The sequence below is a fragment of the Leuresthes tenuis genome, unplaced genomic scaffold (genome assembly GCF_036924035.1).
Source record: "Leuresthes tenuis unplaced genomic scaffold, fLeuTen1.0.hap1 SCAF_23, whole genome shotgun sequence".
Taxonomy (NCBI): Eukaryota; Metazoa; Chordata; class Actinopteri; order Atheriniformes; family Atherinopsidae; genus Leuresthes; species Leuresthes tenuis.
This window is the reverse complement of record NW_027325377.1, coordinates 24,354,552-24,373,710: the sequence shown is the minus strand read 5'-3', so window position 1 is coordinate 24,373,710 and position 19,159 is coordinate 24,354,552. Positions and strand designations below refer to the sequence as shown.

Genomic DNA, 19,159 nt, shown 5'->3' with positions numbered 1-19,159 from the left:
CTGCACTTGCAACCAACTACACCCACCTTACATCTGGACAAGGTGCTGAAACAAGTCTGCTCATTTCCAACAACTGCTGAAGACCATCTGGATAACTGCACCAGTCTAACTCTTGATGATTGCCACATATCATCCACCAGAACAACTCACTTACTTTTTACAAGAACTTTTTCCATGACCTACACACCTCACTCACTTCCATCCCTGAGCCTCACAGTCCCATAATGGTCCTTGCTGACATAGACATCCACCTTCCCAGTCCTAACTCTCCAGGTTTTCAGACGTTAATGCACTCATTTCACCTGCAACTAGTCACAATCCTCCAACTCACACAGCTGGCAAACACCTACACCTCATGTTCACAACAACCTGTGCCACAGAGACCCTGTCTGTCTGTCACGCCTCTGCACTTTCCTGACCACCATCTCATTCAATTCAGACCAAGTCTCCCAAGAAAACCCTGTGCTTTCACCCCTATGATTTCCTTCCACAACAACCTGCACCACCCACTTCTCCTCCATTATTGCCTCCACTCCAACCTCCAACCCATTCTCCTCCCTTGAGGTTAATGAGGCCACAGACTCTGCTCTACACTAAGCTCTTGTCTGGATAGTCTACTCTCTACCCTCTATCCACCAAACCCTCTCCATCCTCCCACTCCCACCCTTGGCTTAATGCTACCCTCCTATCACTGCACACCAACCTCAGAGCTGCACAAAGGAAATGGCACAAATCAAAAGATCCTGCACATCTCACTAAATTCCAAGCCCTACTGTCATCATTCATCATCATCTAAACTCTGCTTAACCCTCTGCCTCCGCCACCTTCTATCTGTCTGGCAGCAAACACCTTTACCTCAGTTCTTACTGACAAAATGGCAGCAATAAGCCAACAGCTTACTAATTTCCTTCATTCATCCCTCTCACTCAGAGCACTGTGTCTAAACTTCTCACGTGTAGCCGTCCTACTACATGCCCGCTGGACCCTGTTCCTGATCATTTATTCCAATCCACTGTTCCTACGGTAACTGCACCACTCACGCATGTCATTCATGCTTCACTGGCATCGGGCACATTTCAAACCATGTTTAACCAAGCTCAGGTTACACCGCTGCCCAAGAAACCTTCCCTCCCTCACACTCGAGCAGTCAACTATCAGTCGGTCTCTCTCCTCCCGTTTCTGTCTAAAACCATTCAAAGGGTCTTTTACAAGGTCACAGATTACCTCTCACACAACGACCTCCTTGACCCAGACCCATCTGGGTTTAAAAGTGGCCACTCCGCTGAAACAGCTCTGTTGGCTGTGACAGACGCCTTAAAAGAAGCCACAGCAACAGCTGAGTCCTCACCACTCATCCTGCTCCACTTATCAGCTGCATTTGATGGTGTGAACCACAGCATCCTTTCGGCCGTACTCTCAGGCGTGGGCGTTGCAAGGAGGCCACACTCCTGGTTCCAATCATACCTAAACCATCCGTCATTCAAAGGATCCTGGCTTGGTCACACTTCTGCAGCGCACCGCCTCGCCACAGGAGTCCCCCAAGGTTCAGCACTGGGACCTCTTCCCTTTGCCATATACACCACCTCACTGGGACAGATCATCCCATCACATGGCTTCTCAAACCACTATTATGCTGATGATACCCACCTCTATCTGTCTTTCCCACCTGACGACCACACAGTCTCAGCACGAATCTCAGACTGTCTGTCTGACATATCGAAATGGATGAAAGCTCATCAACTCCAACTAAACCTCTAAAACCTGAACTGCTTGTCTTCCCCGCCAAACCAACCCTACATCACAGCATCTGCATCCAAGCTGAATCCCTAATTCTTGCTCCATCAAAAGTAGCTACAAACTTGGGTGTCATGATTGATGACCAGCTGACCTTTAAAGATCGTGTTGCCTCCATCGCTCCATCGCGCTGCTTTGCATTATTAAACATGACAAAGATCAAGCCGTACCTAACCCAACATGCCACCCAGCTCCTGGTGCAGTCTGTGGTCATCTCCTGCCTTGATTACTGCAACGCTCTCCTAACTGGTTTCCTAACTGGTCTCCAGCCTGTGAAACCTCTGCAGATGGTCCAGAACACAGCAGCGTATCTGGTCTTGGATCAGCCTAAAAGAACACGTCCCCCCTCTGTTAATTGAACTCCTCTGGCTGCCCTTAGCCACCCGCATCAAATTCAAGTCCCTGATGTTAGCTACAAAGAGCTTAATGGAACAGCTCCCATCTACTTGAATGCTCTCACAAACACCATCACAACTCAATCACATCACAACTCAGTCACTCCAGTCATCACAGGATTGTCATCTAGCAGTGCCAACACCACACTGAAGACGATCCAAACTCTTTTCATGTATCATTCCACGATGGTGGACTGTCCAACCAAGCACTACCAGAACCCTGTCTATCTTAAATAAACTCTTGTAGACCATCAACTTCCCTCTATGCCTGACCTCTATCTCTACACTGTCACCCCTAACAGAACCTGACTGGTGGTTTTCCTTCTGTGTAGCTTATTGTTAGCTTGGATGCTAGCTGTAATGTTATATCCTCATATATTAGTCGCTTTAGATAAAAGCATCTGATAAATGCAACAACATAAACAGAACTTCTGTCATATTATCCATGTTTATTATCAACCATGTTTTAGTTTGAACTCCATGCTCTGCATTACATCCACCTTGTATAGTAGTACAAACTCAGGCATATGATGGATGACCTTTAAACAGCAGCATCTCAAACATTTATAGTTCCAGTGCCTTCAGGAGTCCAACTGCAGCTTAAAGAACAGCTGATGTACTACTGCTCCCTTCATGCTTATGTACATTATCTCACAATAAAAACTTATTGTGCTCAACATTGTGGAGATTAATGTCGTTTCGGTCGTTTTTTTCCTTTTCATGCATTGGATATAATGATGCTGCTCTGTTGGGTCAAAGAAAGTCAAACATGAATCAAGAATTACTCAAAGCAATGTTGACTTCCCAAAAAGGCCCAAGTACACAAATGTTTCTTTCCCTCCAAAATGCTAAAGATAGAAATATCCATTATCACAGACTTACAGCCTTTGTAAAAAGCTCTCTGTTAGCAAAACGATATGTAGTCTCAGCAGTCAATTCTTATATCTCTGATTCAGTGAAAGCCTCACTGCTGTCTCTCTCTCTCCAGAGAGGAGGCTGCTCTGTGCTTTGGCCTCCACCATTTTAGACAGGCAGATGAAACGCCGCACAGAGCTATCTCCCCTCTGCATGCGCCAACGCGGGGCGCTCGGCGAAAAGAGGCAGCGTGAGCACGCCGTTAGAGGAGGAAAAACTAAATCACCTCAGGTTATCTGCCGGCTTATGTGACGGCGTGATAAGATGAACCTTTCAAAGCACAGCGAGACAGAAGACGTCTGACGTGAAGCATCCTGAAGTGTTGAGTGATTTTTCAGTTGGTGGCTCTTGTTAAGCTCTTCAGTTCCTTTTCACAAAGTCCTGCAGCAGCAAAAGAAAAGAAACCTCTTAGAGTGATTATTACACTAAAGACAGCCTTTATGAAAGCACAGTAAAACTGATCATCTTTCCAATAGGCTGATGCTGACTGGCGTGTTAATGGGGTGCTCAGAACAAGTGGCGCCCACTGACAGAAAGACGGTGATTACTGTAATCAAGACTTTTCCACCACAACACACTGCAACCTCAACTGCTGAGGAGAGAACACCGAACATGTGATAATGTATGAGCTCATGCATTCAGAGGTACCGCGTGGCAGGAGGGAGATGAGCTGGTTTCATTTCAAAGGGCTTCTCTGAGTCTCCCCTTTAAGCTTCCAGGGGTTTCAGCCATTTAAACTCCTTCCATTGGGGTTTGCACGTAAGATCCGAGGGCCCCTCCACCACAGCCTGGACCTGATGGGATCCCCCTGCCATTTCCATACAACCCCCACCCCCACTGGATATGGGTTGGTACCTGCCTTGGTAATTGATCCCTCTGGGCCCTCAGCGGGTTGAACAGAACTGTCGCTTCCTTCTACAGGGAGCCAAGTCAGCACATCACCTCGGCCGGACTCCTTCAAAGGCCTCCATGTTGGAAAGATGTTGGCATTGTTAGTGGAGTGAGTAGCAAGAGGAAGTGACATGAAGAAGCGTGTCTATTTAAGTTCCTAACAGCCTAAGAGCTTGTGGGATTGATCTGCTGAGTGAGCAGTGTTGCTTCAACTCAAAGCCTCTGCCAGTGAAAGGAAAAGTCTCTGCTCAGAGCTCCGGCCAACGAGGAAGTCACTTCATAAAGCGGCGACTGATAAGTGGCTTATGTTTGCACGGCTCATCTCCAACTTATGTGCTTTATATTTTGCCAAAATACAAGAACAAAGAACTTTGAAACATCTCGATCTTATTGTGAAACTGCAGAATCAAATGAAGCTCAACTTTGAATTTTATCTAATGAGCCGTTTCTAACAAAAAAAAAAAAAATCTAAATAATCCTTCAGAGTTATTTGGTTCAGGCAGGAGCTCCAGGACTAACGTTTGCATCTGAGTGAAGGTTCAGCCTGTGTAGATAACTAAAACAAATGGATCTGCAAAGTAACCCGAGCTGGTAATATCACAACCAACGACTTTCACCGTCTCATTTAAAGCCTCACTGTGACGTTTCCCTTATTATAGGCATTAAAAATAAGTGAGGATTGGACCTCTGCTGGAGCCGGCCACCCCTCCATGTTGATCTTTAGAGCCGACACTGCAGCATGATGTGTCCTGTTGCTATTAACGCCACTGAAAGATCAACCTGTGTGTCAGACAGTCAGGGGATGGGGGTCATCTGCGGGACCAGCAAAGTCTCAGCGAGCAGAACGCATTTCAGCCTCACTATTGGCTGGATGAGGAGCTCCAACGGGCCCCGCTCACCATAATCATTTTAAAGTTTTAATACCACTTAAGGAGGACTCTCAATAAAGAAAATGGCGGGTGGTGGTGGTGGTGGTGATGTGATTGTGTCTAACTCTGGAAAATAAAATCATTGGCTTTGATAACATCGCGCCTTCCCCTCTCCCTCTCTCCCCTCAGGCTCTATGACGCGACAAGAGTCCCCCTCGACACTCTTGCACTATGGAGAGCATTGATGACCCCCTGACAGACAGCCACAATCCACCTACCAACACCACCACCACCACCACCACCACAGCAGCTCCACCCACACCCTGGTGCCACAAAGGCAGGAAGCAACACGAGCAGCCGCAGAGCACCATGGGCCTCATGGAGGCAGCGAGGTACAACAGAAAGCACCGTTTTTTCATCTGACTTTACCCACATTAGCCTGAAGCTTCAGCAGAAGATTGGCTCGGCTGATGTCTTCATTTTTCCACACGCTCGCCATTTCCCTCCCGTGTGTTTAACCACAGAAAATCCATGTGTGCAGCAAAACCAATAAAAGCCGCTGGTTTTATTTTTTTTATTTTCAGCTTGCTTTTGCTCTGCTTTATTGGCTAACCCTGTATTTAGTCTTTAAAGCACTGTGTCAGATGGCGTCTGTGCACACAAATAAAACACGGCGCCAGACGGGCTCCGACATCAACACACGGGACTGCGAAACAGAGAGTAGCCATGTAGTAAATTTAACCTACAGCGTCATAAAAGAGATGAGGCCGAAGCCATAAAGATGCCCGCTCTTATGGAGGGCTGGAAAAGCAGCCTCTTCTGTTGGTCAATACTGTCGGCGTTTATGGGCCGGATCTGATCCGGCTGCTGGTCTGCTGGACGCCTCAGACTATAAATAGAACATGAAAGGCCATCCCGGCTCAGATTGGACTCAAACATTTGTTCCTTTTCGAGTGTAAAGACCACACGCCGATCTGATCTCATCCAGCAGATAAAATCTATAGATTACACAGAAGGAAATGTTGCTGGCATCCAAAACAAATGGGTGACATCTTGTTCTCGCTGCCTGGCGCCACCGCGGGTAAATCTGTGCTAATGTTTTCTCTGGAGCATTAACTTCTGATCGCATTGTGGGATGCGGATAGCGCCGTGTGTTTACTTTGATGTTCTGAGGAAATGCAGTATGAAAGGGTTGATAATGACATAACACCCCAGATAGCTTTGAACTCCCTCCTCATGTAGAACAGGGACTCGTGTCTGGAGGCTCGGGCATACATGTTCGTGTATTTTCATCTCAGCATCTGCTTCAGGCATCATCCGACTGCACAGGATGTAATGAGCTATTTCCCGTCCCTCATTAACCTGTGGATGATTCCTAACCTTCCAGTTGACATGAATATTCATGCAGCTATTGTGCAGGAAGAAAGCGGCTTCTTCTGAAACAACAGCTATGATGCAAACATCCAGGGTAGGAAATCATTTCACCGCGCAGCAGTTCATCAGTGGCACACTCTTTAAGCCCACTTTGGAGAGGCAGCGGCGCCCGTCATCTGTCATGCACGTCCACTCACACATTTGCCACGGGTCACAGCCATGTGACATTTTCAAGGGAGTCAGGAGGAGTTCACACAGAGGAAATGTCAGACCGGGACCACATGTTCGTCTGCATTGGCCCTGCTGGGGGCTCCATATGCTCTGTGGTTCTCTCCTGCATTTGCATGAATTCTCACTGGAATAAGCACAACAAATTTGGATCAAAGACGACACAAATGCGTTCGCATTTATCCGTCAAAGCTGTGCCCAAAGACAGCGGCGCGCTGTAACGTCCCTCAAATCAAACGTTTTCCTCGTCCTCCGCCGGCTGCCCATCGATGCATATCCAGTGGATATCCTGCACGGATGACATCACACGTGAACACGGACGCCGTTCTGTGGTGTCGTACGAGCAACTTATTTCTCTGTCATCATTTACTGAGCTGAGCATCATTAATATGAAGGGCTCCTCCACCTCTGGAAGAATGTGAAACTGGACCTCTGCTTGCTTGTGAATTAATAGATTTTTGTTCTTCACAGCAACTTTTCTAATAAGTAAAACCTTGTTACGAAGCTACAGAACCCGATAAAGCTGCTGGTCACAGGGGGCCTGCAGCCTATCTCAGCACCAAAAAAACCTGTTCAGGTTTGGTTTGAGAACAGCTAAACTCGGGAATTACTGAGCAGGATTTCCCCGTCAGGGGGAGCAGACGGACACCTCCTCACACAGCTGTCCTGTGAAAGGCTGACGTGACTTTAAAGGGGAGCCGTTTGGGTTAAAAGACTTTTTCTAATCACATCCGTGGCTAATAAAGCATTCAGCTGTTGGGTCTGTGGCTCCAACAGAACTGACATGTTTCATATTCCCAAAGCAGAAGACATTGTTACCTGTTCTCCATTCAACACCTGCACCTTGTGAAATGATCAACACTTCTTTCTTATGAATTAATCTTGTGTCAGTTTGGCTGCTGGCAGAGTCCAGATGGCCTTTATGTGTTTTATCTTTGTTATTCATTTACACTCACAGAAATATTCCTCCTGCAGATATCATTAAACTCATGAAGTTATTCATTCCCATGAAGAGATCTGTTTGCTTTCTTTTAATCAGCTGCTAGCTGTAACTTCCAGTTTCCAACAATCAACTGACTTTAAAACTGAAATCAACCAACAAACTGCAGAATTAGCTCAAATCTTTCTGGTTTCCGTTTGCAGTCCGAACACGGCCGAGTGTGTCGGCTGAAATGTATTTTCTCTCAAACACAGAGCAGGAAGAGTTAGCCATGATGTCCCAAAGGCTGATTACAGTCAAAGCCCTGAAGCACTGCAGACTGAAGATAGACGGCAGCTAACTACTTTGAGGCTAGCAGCATGTTAGCATAGCTTAGCATAGCCTGTGAAAACTGCACCCTGAAGCTCGTTATTCGTGTTGTGATTGAACTGTGATAAAAAACCAGTTCCTCTAATCAATCCTTTGTTCTTGTCGCAGGTCTCGTAACACCAGGGAGTGACAGAGGGAGAGCGCCCTCTCCAGGACAAACTCTCTGTGAAACCCTTCCTGCTTCCTGTCCCCCCCCCTCCCCCGCTGTCTGTCGCTGGGTCAACACGTTGCATCCACCTCCTCACCACTGCATCTGCCTGCTCTGTGAAATTAGCAGCACCTGCTCATGCCACGGAGGACCGGACACCTTCAAGTCCCATCAACGGTTTTTTGTTTACCACTGGAAGTCCGCGTCGTTGGAGCCGCTGACTGCGTTCGATGAGGGATTTCCCACCTCGCTCTCCGTAGTGCAGGAGTTCCAGAGCGTAGCCGGGATCATTACAGACCAAATCTTGTCGCTTCTCGGACCGTCTCACAAGGCCGTAAGACACTAAGTGAGCGCGCTCTGCTGTGAATAGGCCTTCTGCTGGAGGAAAACTCCCATATTTTTATAGACCAAAGAGCAAACAAACATGATTATTCAGACAGAGGACCTGTCCCCACCCGGACTGGTGCAGCCGGTGGCGTACCTTCAGTCCACAACCAGAGGAGGACTTTTAAACCTTTGCAGACACTGTTTTTTCTCAGACTATGTCCACCACTGTATTTTGGAACTGGAAATATAGGTACTACATACGTATAACTGTGTATCGCAAACAAAAAAAAACCATAAAAGGAAAAAAAAAAGAAATCCGATTTGCATTTTTCAGTAGCTACGGTTGGGTTGGTTGGTTGGGTTCGGACAGCTTTCTGAGAGAAACGAGGGTAAATCATATCAAAGAACTGATGGAGGGATGCTGTCACAAAGAAGGAGGAAAGAAATGTCATTAAATGTATTTTGAAAGGCCCTAAAAAGTTATATATTTAACAGTTTTATATGTTGTACCTTTGTAGAGAAGCTTATTGGACTTGAAATGTGGTCACAATGGCAGTTTAGTAGGATGTGAACAAATGCTGTTGTTCTCATGACTGCTGGCTCGTAGTCTGGTTTTCTGTTCACACCTCAGTAGCTGCTTTCTTTCATGGTCATCTCCAAGTCACAGTCTACCAGAACCATTGATAAAAAAAGGATTGAGGACTGGTGTGCAGCCAACTGAACATTGTAAATCTATGGTAGTCAGTGGAAGCCATTGAAATCTGCTAATTTGCTATGATATTGTATTGTACACGGTGTGGAATACTGACTCATTTCCTCTCTCTGGGTTTTGATCTCTTAATTTATTTGTGTGATTGTGTTTGTTGACACAAATCCAGCCTCTCTCTCTCTTTGGTGGCGACGGCGGCGGCGAGCAAGACGGCGGAAGTGGCTATAATTACACTTTTTTTCTTTTCTAAGAATAAATTAAACACATCAAAGAATTGTGCCCCGGAAAATGAGACCGAGGTCATCATCGGGAATTATTGAGCCGATCTCATTCAGCTGGTACCGAAAAAAAGAAAAAGAGTCAAGTTTCCTTTAAAGTGATCACATCCCTGCTGGAGTGAAGCCTTTAAAAAGCCCTTTTCAGACATGCTCGTTGCGCTGATTTAAAGTTTAAACGTGCGTAAGAAGGAGAAATTCCCTCCAATGTATGTCTGAAAAGGGCTTAAAACACATGAAATAAATTGAGATTATTCCTGATAAAGTTGGTTCTACTGGACACAAACAGGAAGTGGAAGAACTATGAAGCTTTTAAGACTATTAAACCTTGTTTTCTAGATTTCTTTTGGAAAATTATTGTTATTTTTCTCTTTATTTCACAGAATCTGAATGATAAAGCTCCACCAAAAACTTTGAGCCGTCAGTTTAAAACATTACGATATTTCTGCCTTTTTTTCCCCCAAAATACAGAGAATAAAGTTAAAAATAATTATTCTGACAATGTTTGGCCGAGTGGATCCTCTTCCTACTTTTATTTCACAGAATCCCAACATCAGCCCGGTTTAAATCTTTAATAAAACTGAATTATAGAGATTTTTCCCTTCTGTCGGATCTTTTCTTATTTGGTAAATTAATTGGACAAAAGTGAAAATCAGCTGAGAACTGAGGGAAACCGGCGCGGTCCATCTACAGTCCAGAGAAGTGGACAAAAGAAAAGCCAAACCTGCGACATGAAAACAGAGAAACATGGCAGCAGGAGCTCTGCACCGAAGGTACCGAGTGTTGCTCGGCAACACTGAGGCCGGGTGGACGGTTCCTGTGAGTTTGGGCTGCATTTGGTGCACATTTGGTCACGATTAAAGACATCAGGGAGGCTTATGATTGGCCCCAAATACAACGACCCCAAACAAAGATGAAGAAGAAGAAGAAGTCCTGGAGGTGAAGGTTTGGGCCCCACAGATCTCTGCATCACTCTGATGGAAATGAACCGGTGATGCTTCCATTATCAGAAGCACTTTACAGCATTTTCTTTTTACGATCTTTTTCATTCACTCCATGAATTTGGCTCCAAATGACATTCATAGGTTGGCCTGTAATTTTTAGGTTATTTCCTCAGTGATAAAATATAAAAAAACAGTAATTCTTGGGGGATATAAATGTTTTTTAAATGGGTTTAAATTCTATAATCAGGACATTAATTGGAATAATGTCCCTTTAAACATTATATTTTAACGAATATATGACTCCATAATGACTTTAATACAAGAGCGGCTCATTAAAGCTGCAATGTAGTTTTTAATAAATTACATACGTGCACACCCCCCCCGCCACCATGTTGTAATTCCACTGTGATATATCAGATACATCCCTCCGAGGTCCAATCTGCTCCTACATGTGCTCCACTTAAACAATAAATCAGAAACGCGTTGCTGTGCTGCGAATGCTTTAAATAGAACGGTGGGATGATGATTTATTACAACCAAATATGCTCGGAAACTTATTAAATCAAAGATTTCACTCGATTGCATTACGATGGATCCGTTGGACGTATTTTCACGCAACAGTAAGATTTATCTCCATATTCCTGTAAAATTAGCTGCAGTGCAGCGAGAGGACTTTAAGGGGTTAGGAAACACACAACCTATAGTAAATATGCAGTTTCATCGCTGTTCTCTTGCTTTGAGCTGACAAAGATGGCCGGGCTGAGCAACGAGACGCCTTCACATGTAAGTACAACCACTTCCTGGTACATGGAGACGCATGTTCCGTGGATCTGTTGTATCCTGCACTGCACCACAGGGAATAAGAGCCAACCTCTGCAAACAACAAGCGGAAATCCACCTGAATCCACTCTGACTTGACCCAGGAAACAGAAGTCTTTTGATTCCAGGATAAACACGGAGATGCGAGGTCTTAACCCCATCTTCTCCTGTTAAATCCCAGTTTGAACCATCCTGCTTCCTGATACTCGTCCTCCTCTCTGAAGAGCTTTCTCACTTATCTTCCTGGATCAGCACCACCCTTCACAGAGGAATGACACCTTAAAGGGGCTTCTCTTTTCCACCTAATTAACAATTACCTGATTAACGAAGACTGATACTAATAACCTGCTCCATATCCTTGAGGTTCCTCGCTTTCAGCCTCCAAATGTTTTAATTTTCTCAGGCCAGGACAACGTGGGGCTCCCTGGAGTCACAAAGGAGTCTGCAGAATGTGGATTTTAAGGCAAATGTTAAACAGTTGCAGCCCGTTCTGCCTTTTATTCAACATTTTTTAAAGTAAATGACAGAAAAGTGCAGCCCTGGGCCTGGATTCCTGCACATCTCAGTTTATTTGACAGGAAGCATGACTCTGTGCAGCCTGCAGTAAAACCCTAAAGGTGAAAGATTCTCCCTCCTTTTACAGCCAGATAAATCTCTGATATACCAATACTGCAGCACACTGCACAAAATATTATTATTTCCTCTGATGGATAACATTTGCCTGCTAATTCACATTTCATACTGAGAGTCTTTGTTTACAATATAAATCTAATTAAGTGCAGCCGTCGCAGCACAAGCTGGATCGATACACAATATGTCCAGCGCAGCTGCTTACCTCACAAGGTTGCCTCTCCCTGCCAATATTTTCAACCTATAAAACGGTTTGGATTCTCTCAGCGTGGCCAATAATCTGTGAAGGTTAGAGCAACGAGAGACGGAACATCGCCTCAGTGGGTGACATGTTTGCCCCATAAAAAAGGAAAAGATTCAATCAGAGCCGTGTGGTTTTAAGAGACGAGTTATTTTCCAGTAATTGCCACTTTATGGAGTTTTCTCCTCTCCTGTTTTTCTAATTGAGAATGAATTGTAATTAACGATAATAGTTTATCATCTTAAAAACTGTTGAAATTAATAGAACAAACAGCGGAGAACCCAACAGGTGCAGAAAAACAACAACTAAGGAGGAAGTAGTTTCTCTTATTTCAACCTTTTCCAGTGACAGAGCCCTAATCAAACTGCCGCCTGCTCATCTCTGAAGAGCAGACAGGTGCTGCTGGTGAGAGTGGAGGTGAAACAGGTGCACCAACCTGAGCAGTCAGCAGAAATTAATCGCCGAGAACTCGTCTGCATGAACCAGAATCTAACAGAAAGGTTTCAGATGAGGAAGTAAAGCCGTTTATCCTCGTATGAAACATTAAATTAACAGGTAGCTTAGCCAGAAGCCTGACACTTTGGGCATCAGAAGCATAATTAGTGTACATACCCGGCTGGGCCTTGCTACATTTTGTACCCTGACATATGAAGCGTGGGGTTAAGCTCTGCAGCTTTGGTCCTGAGCTCTGCCTTCACTCCCCCGATCAACCTCTCTGTGGTAGATGGTTCATTGTCAGCTGGGTGTTCAAGCTCCATTTAACTCTAACTAACTGCCTTTAGTCATTATTGCAGCTCATTAATGCTGCAGTGGTGCGGCTGAACAGCCCTGAGAGCAGCTGGGTGAGGAAACTGCACCCAGCATAGCTGCTCAGACCAAACAGCACTTTTATTGTTACAAAATTAATAGCATAAACATAATCCTAATAGCGCGTTTTATTATGAACCCTCATTAAAATGCAGACACCTGTAATCATCTTAAGAGCTAATGTTTATTTTTGTCTAAATAGGACATGAACAAATCTTTGAAGCCGCAGAACAAAGTCTTCTATGCCACTGGGTCCCAGCAGGGGGGGGCTTGGACCTGCGGGGGCTCTTCTGCAGGTGTCGGGGGGGAACCTATGTGAAGGGTTCTCTCTAATAAACTCAACGAAACTAATCTTTGAAGCAGTTATTAAATTTTAGAAAACACATTCACACAATTTGGGAATTTCTTTAACAGGCCGAGCAACACTTTTAGGTCCAGGACTGATGTGACACCTGATTTGACACCTGATTTGACACCTGATGTGACACCTGATGTGACACCTGATTTGACACCTGATTTGACACCTGATGTCACACCTGATGTCACACCTGATGTCACACCTGATGTGACACCTGATGTGACACCTGATTTGACACCTGATTTGACACCTGATGTGACACCTGATTTGACACCTGATTTGACACCTGATGTGACACCTGATTTGACACCTGATGTCACACCTGATGTGACACCTGATGTGACACCTGATGTCACACCTGATGTGACACCTGATGTGACACCTGATTTGTTCAGATAACAGATAAACAAGCCCCAACTCGTTCTCCTGCATGAATTTCCTCGGCCACTGATGTGCACCGCTGCCACCGCTGGTCTCAATCATCTCCAACTGTCTTTATTCTTAATCCAACGGCACCAGCCACAGGCTTGCAATGGTTTTTGCACCAGTTTTAAGCATAAATACTGTGTATACAAGGACAGTTGTGGATATGTGTGGAGCTGAGAAGCACCACTTCCACTGCAGTAAACGACAGACAAAAGGTTTCAGAAGAGCTATAAAGAAGAAGGAAAAATAAAAGAGCAAAGCCTGCAAGCTGAATCTGATGGACCAGCACCTGTGCTTTAAGCTTTTGTTTTGGCCTTGGCGCAGACAACCATATGTCCATCAACTCAAGCCCTACATCATGGTTTCATAGTGTATCTTATGGGTATGTACATTGTTTGTAATGTTACAGACTCACTACACTTCAGTCACTTCGATATAACCAACTCTGCCATGTAGATATAGCTAACTTTTCTGCTTTATTTATCTTGATGCCAGAATTAGCAGAACTTGAGATTCTCACATCAAATTACTGGATTAATTTTAAGAATTTATGAAGAAAGAGCTGAGGATCATAGAGCCATGCTAACAGGGTGCTGAGGATCATAGAGCCATGCTAACAGAGAGCTGAGGATCATAGAGCCATGCTAACAGAGAGCTGAGGATCATAGAGCCATGCTAACAGGGTGCTGAGGATCATAGAGCCATGCTAACAGAGAGCTGAGGATCATAGAGCCATGCTAACAGAGAACTGAGGATCATAGAGCCATGCTAACAGGGTGCTGAGGATCATAGAGCCATGCTAACAGAGAGCTGAGGATCATAGAGCCATGCTAACAGGGTGCTGAGGATCATAGAGCCATGCTAACAGGGTGCTGAGGACCATAGAGCCATGCTAACAGAGAGCTGATGATCATAGAGCCATGCTAGTAGAGAGCTGAGGATCATAGAGCCATGCTAACAGAGAGCTGAGGATCATAGAGCCATGCTAACAGAGAACTGAGGATCATAGAGCCATGCTAACAGGGTGCTGAGGATCATAGAGCCATGCTAACAGAGAGCTGAGGATCATAGAGCCATGCTAACAGGGTGCTGAGGACCATAGAGCCATGCTAACAGAGAGCTGATGATCATAGAGCCATGCTAGTAGAGAGCTGAGGATCATAGAGCCATGCTAACAGAGAGCTGAGGATCATAGAGCCATGCTAACAGGGTGCTGAGGATCATAGAGCCATGCTAACAGGGTGCTGAGGACCATAGAGCCATGCTAACAGAGAGCTGATGATCATAGAGCCATGCTAATAGGGGGCTGAGGATCATGGAGCCATGCTAATAGAGAGCTGAGGATCATAGAGCCATGCTAACAGAGAGCTGAGGATCATAGAGCCATGCTAACAGAGAGCTGAGTATCAACAAAAACACTGTAATTTTACAGGCCTTCAGAAACAGCAGGGATTAATATTTACTCCTGTTGACCCAATAAACCCTCTCACATCACATTATGCTACATCATCTAAACAACAGAACTGTCATGTAAGTGTAATTCCACAACTGAAAGGTTCCTCACATATCAAATATATTGTGTGCTTTTGTCATTTTGCACCTAAGCTGTTTTGGTTTGGTTCCCAGCAGATATACCCCCAGAGGGAAAAAGAGGACGCTGCTGACTTTCTTACTATTTTAAAACACAGTTTTATATCCATGGTAACGTCTGGATGATTTATAACACTTTGCACATTTCTTCCTGCTTTACTTGGGCAGCTTAAAGTTATGGATAAAAATACCTGAAATACACAAATTAATCATTTATATTAATGCTAAAAATGAATGAATAACTGGTTAAACACTGGAATATATGTTTTTAAAACACTTTAAAGCAATAGTTTGTACCCACTACAGTACAACCGACGACCCGGTCCGAGAAAACCTCCTTCCAGGAAATTAATAAAAAGAAAAAGACATAACAAGAGTGAAATGCATCATGTGTCCTGAGTGAGCCTCCGAAAAAGGCCGGGATGTGGGGTGACAGCTGGGGAACCAGCCAGCACACTGGACCACTAAATGAGAAAAATGACCAGCTTTCACCAGCTCTTTTAAAAACTCATTTACATCCTGTCAGATTCCATTATGGCCGGGGGACCTGCTCCGGAGCTGCAGGATAGGACTGAGCCCGAGTGCATCGACCGTGCCGGCCAAGCTCCCATCAGCCTGACCCGGTCCAGCAGACAGCTGATTCTCCTGTGTCAAGGCTTTTTGGCCTGTTTGGTTTTTTTCCCCCTCACCTCCATTTTCAGCCTATTTTTTTGTGTTTTTGCCAAAAACAGGACTTTTATTCTTCTGTACAATTATAGAACAATGCTCCTGTTGATTAAATCTTCTAAATGTTGAATTTTCAATAAATCATCTGAGCAGTAAAAGACAGAAGTGAGGAGAAGTGAAGCAAAACATGTAGATTTCTAAGTTCACTTTTACTCATCTTGTGATGGACTTTCTTTAGAATTTAAGGTATATTTGGTGCATCAAATTATTAACAGCAAAGGAAAACGTCCCTCCATGCTGTCCCAACATTACTTCATTAATAACAAACTGCACCCATCTATAAACCAGCTCATCATGACCAACGTTACAAGCTTTTGGGCTTACCTCACAGCTAGCATAGCTAGCATCACCTGAGCCTTTCTACCACCGAGATATCAGTTAACGGCCATAATTATGTCACTGCATCCTTACAAATCCTCCGGAGCACAAAACTTAAACCATTCTAAGTGATTCATTTAACATACTGTGAGGGAGGGAAATAAATACATCAGCAACAGCAACAAATTCACCACCTCACCAGAACTGATGGTATCACTTTAATGCCAAAATAGTTCCAACATTGTCTTGTTATTTATCTGAAAAAACAAAAAAAAGTGCACAAGCTACTCTTACCAAATCGACAACGCTTACAGATTAAAAACCCGTGTAAATGTGGACAAACTCTTGATATATTTAAGAGCCAAAGAGCTTTAAGGGTTCAATCTGTCTTTATGCTAATGATAAGACCCACAAACTGGAGGCTTTTACATTCAGTCAAAATCAGGCTTGATTCATTTCTTGGGTGGAAAAACGTTCCTTTGGCAAACACATCTTCTCAGTTTGTCTCCCATTTGCATAGCAGCCAAAAGGGTCTGTTGGACCTAAAACCTGGAGCTGAATTAAATGTCCAGTGTCCACCGGGCTTCATTTAACAACTGATTCCAGAACAGAAGTAGCTGCTCAAGTAAAGATGGAAACTGTGTAGTTTTTTATGATTAAAGTTGGTAATGATTGTTATTTGTATTAAATCCCAACAGATTTCTACTTCATAAATATGTTAATATACTTCATACTTAAGCATGAAAGCTTCTTCTTCTCATTCATTCCACTTACTGCAGCTTTTATCCTGCGTTTCTGCCCCACGACACAAATTCACGATGCTTTATGTTTAAAAGTATCAGTGATTCATCCCGCTCTGACTTTAACAAAACACACAACACGGCGGCACGCCACTCCAGCAGCTCATCAAACGGCCTGCATGTGCCCTTAGGCTCTAAGAGTAGTTAAACGCACCGGGCTCACAGTCTGTGGTCAGACGCCACAACGCTGCCGAGTCTCTCTCTGACTCGGAGCATGTCTGCAACACTCTGATCCGCTGCACGCCATCAAAGCCGCGAGGAGAACCTCGGCACACACTGGGAGCTTCATCAATCCCCTCCAGCCGGCGGAGGCAGCCTTTTCCGACGCAGTCGGCCATCGAGGATGACAACCTTGAGAAGGCGATACAAACAGTGTCTAATGAATTTTTAATGATGGAACGGAAACGGCGAGAGAGACCCCCGCTGAATGCATTACAGTGATTTGTAGGCTCACCTTTGAGCGAGGGTAAGAGGCCTCCCGCCTCAGATCATCAGGGTGTTAAGTGCGCTCTGTGGGGGAGCCTCTCGGCTCGCATTGTGGGCCAAATGATGTTTGAAATGTTTTAATCAAATTCTGTCTGTTCATTAGACTAACAATGGGCCTCATGGGGCGAGCGCGCCTTCAGTTCAGCTTCTTACCGCCCCCGGGGGAACCCTCCCGATACAGTAGGTTTCTTTACGTGACGCTCCTCTATACATTTAAATGGGCCTTTATCAGTGGCGGCAGCTTGTCGTGGTTCCAGTCTCAATCTGTGTCCCTGAGCGCAGCATATAGGGAACTAATGTTGCCTGAAATGTATATGTTAAACTGTCAAACTCCTTCTCAGATAATCCCTCTGGTTCTCGGTCACAGGGGAATGCTTTTGTCAAGAGTGAATCAAGAATATTGACTTTTCTAAACTCTATGTGCCTGTATGTGAAGTTGTGCCTCTTTTCTTCATATTTTTCTAACAAAAAACAAACTGGTGCAATTACAGTATTTACGTAGGTATTATCAGATTGTGTTTTATGAGTAAAACCACCATTTGTGCAACGAAGGGGGTAAAAGAGAACGAAAAAGGATAAAACACAGCAGCCGCTGCTTTTCACTCGGAGTCCTAAAGTGGACTTTTTGAGGGATATATCTGTGACCAAAGTGGAGCACTTCCATGCTTTATTTTTGAATGTCACACCAAATAGGCACTCGAGTGGTCCACATGCCCTTATGGAAGATCCAATTTTCCCTTTGATCACTGAGAGTGCCACTCCAGGGGTGACCTGGAAGGGTGAAAGTATACCCTTATCCAAACCTTTCACCCAAATAGCTCGTGCTTCAACTTCGACCGTAGCTGGAAGACACACAGACACACGTGTGTGTATATTGTATATATATATATATATACAAACATATATATATATATATATATATATATATATATATAAAAACATATATGAACATTTGAAGGAAGCAGGTTGGAGCTCTGGGAGACGCGGACTCACCATGGTGAGATATTTAGCTTGTTAGCGTAGCCTGCTAGCTAAATAAGTGGATTTGTCTTGGATTTTAACATTAAAGTGCAACATTAAAATTGTATTATTCAACTTCACAGTAAAAGTTACAACCAGGCTGTATTCTTCTTCACTTCCTCACTTGTTGGTATTGATCTGACTGTTGGTGCATTACAGCTGCACTCTTCTTAGCATTTTCAGTCAATGTTAATGTTAAAAATGAAGATGAAATATGGCTTGAATGCATCCTTTGTCAGTTTTAGATATTGTAAAAAATATTGTTTTTAAATTTGCCAAAATAAAAATATGCAGGTCGATGTGGAGCCTAGAGTATAGGGACCCAGATCTTTACCTTCAGAGCAGGCTGTGCACTGGACTGACCCATCTGTGGTGACAATAAGCCCCTCTCGCCCCTCTCGACCCTCTCGCCATTTAGCGAAGCGACCCGGCTCAATGCAGCCCCCAAGCATGGTTTCAGGGGCGAGGGATTAGCAAGTGACCCCTCGGCCTGGGAGATGCTGCTGTCCACCAGCCGATCGGCAATGTCAGACCTTGTTTCATCTTCTGTTATATTTTTTCTCTGTGGCTCTGTAAAATATGACGATATGCTGCTCTGGATTCTTTTAGTTTTTTCTGCGTTTGATTTAAGCTTTTGTTTTGGCGGCGATGACGCAGACAGGAAGTTGGACGAGTGAAACGCAAGAAAATCCGGTTGGTTTTCAAAATAAAACTGCTATATATATTACACATGTATATATGACCAAAAAATGAGTGGTAT

At 44.4% G+C, this 19,159-nt stretch overlaps 1 protein-coding gene across 3 annotated transcripts in view; it reads left to right on the top strand.

Moving 5' to 3' along the window:
* The window catches only part of LOC140283173 (chemokine-like protein TAFA-5), a 127,523-nt gene extending 119,262 nt beyond the window's left edge, over positions 1-8,261 (top strand). For 2 of the 3 annotated variants that reach the window (XM_072377863.1, XM_072377865.1), the window contains exons 4-5: positions 5,054-5,256; positions 7,884-8,261. In XM_072377863.1, coding sequence (XP_072233964.1) covers positions 5,054-5,062 — 9 coding nt within the window. In that variant the 3' untranslated portion in view covers positions 5,063-5,256; positions 7,884-8,261. The remainder of the gene's footprint in view (positions 1-5,053; positions 5,257-7,883) is intronic. The other variant, XM_072377864.1, reaches the window with a different exon arrangement.
* The last annotated feature ends 10,898 nt before the right edge of the window (positions 8,262-19,159 follow it).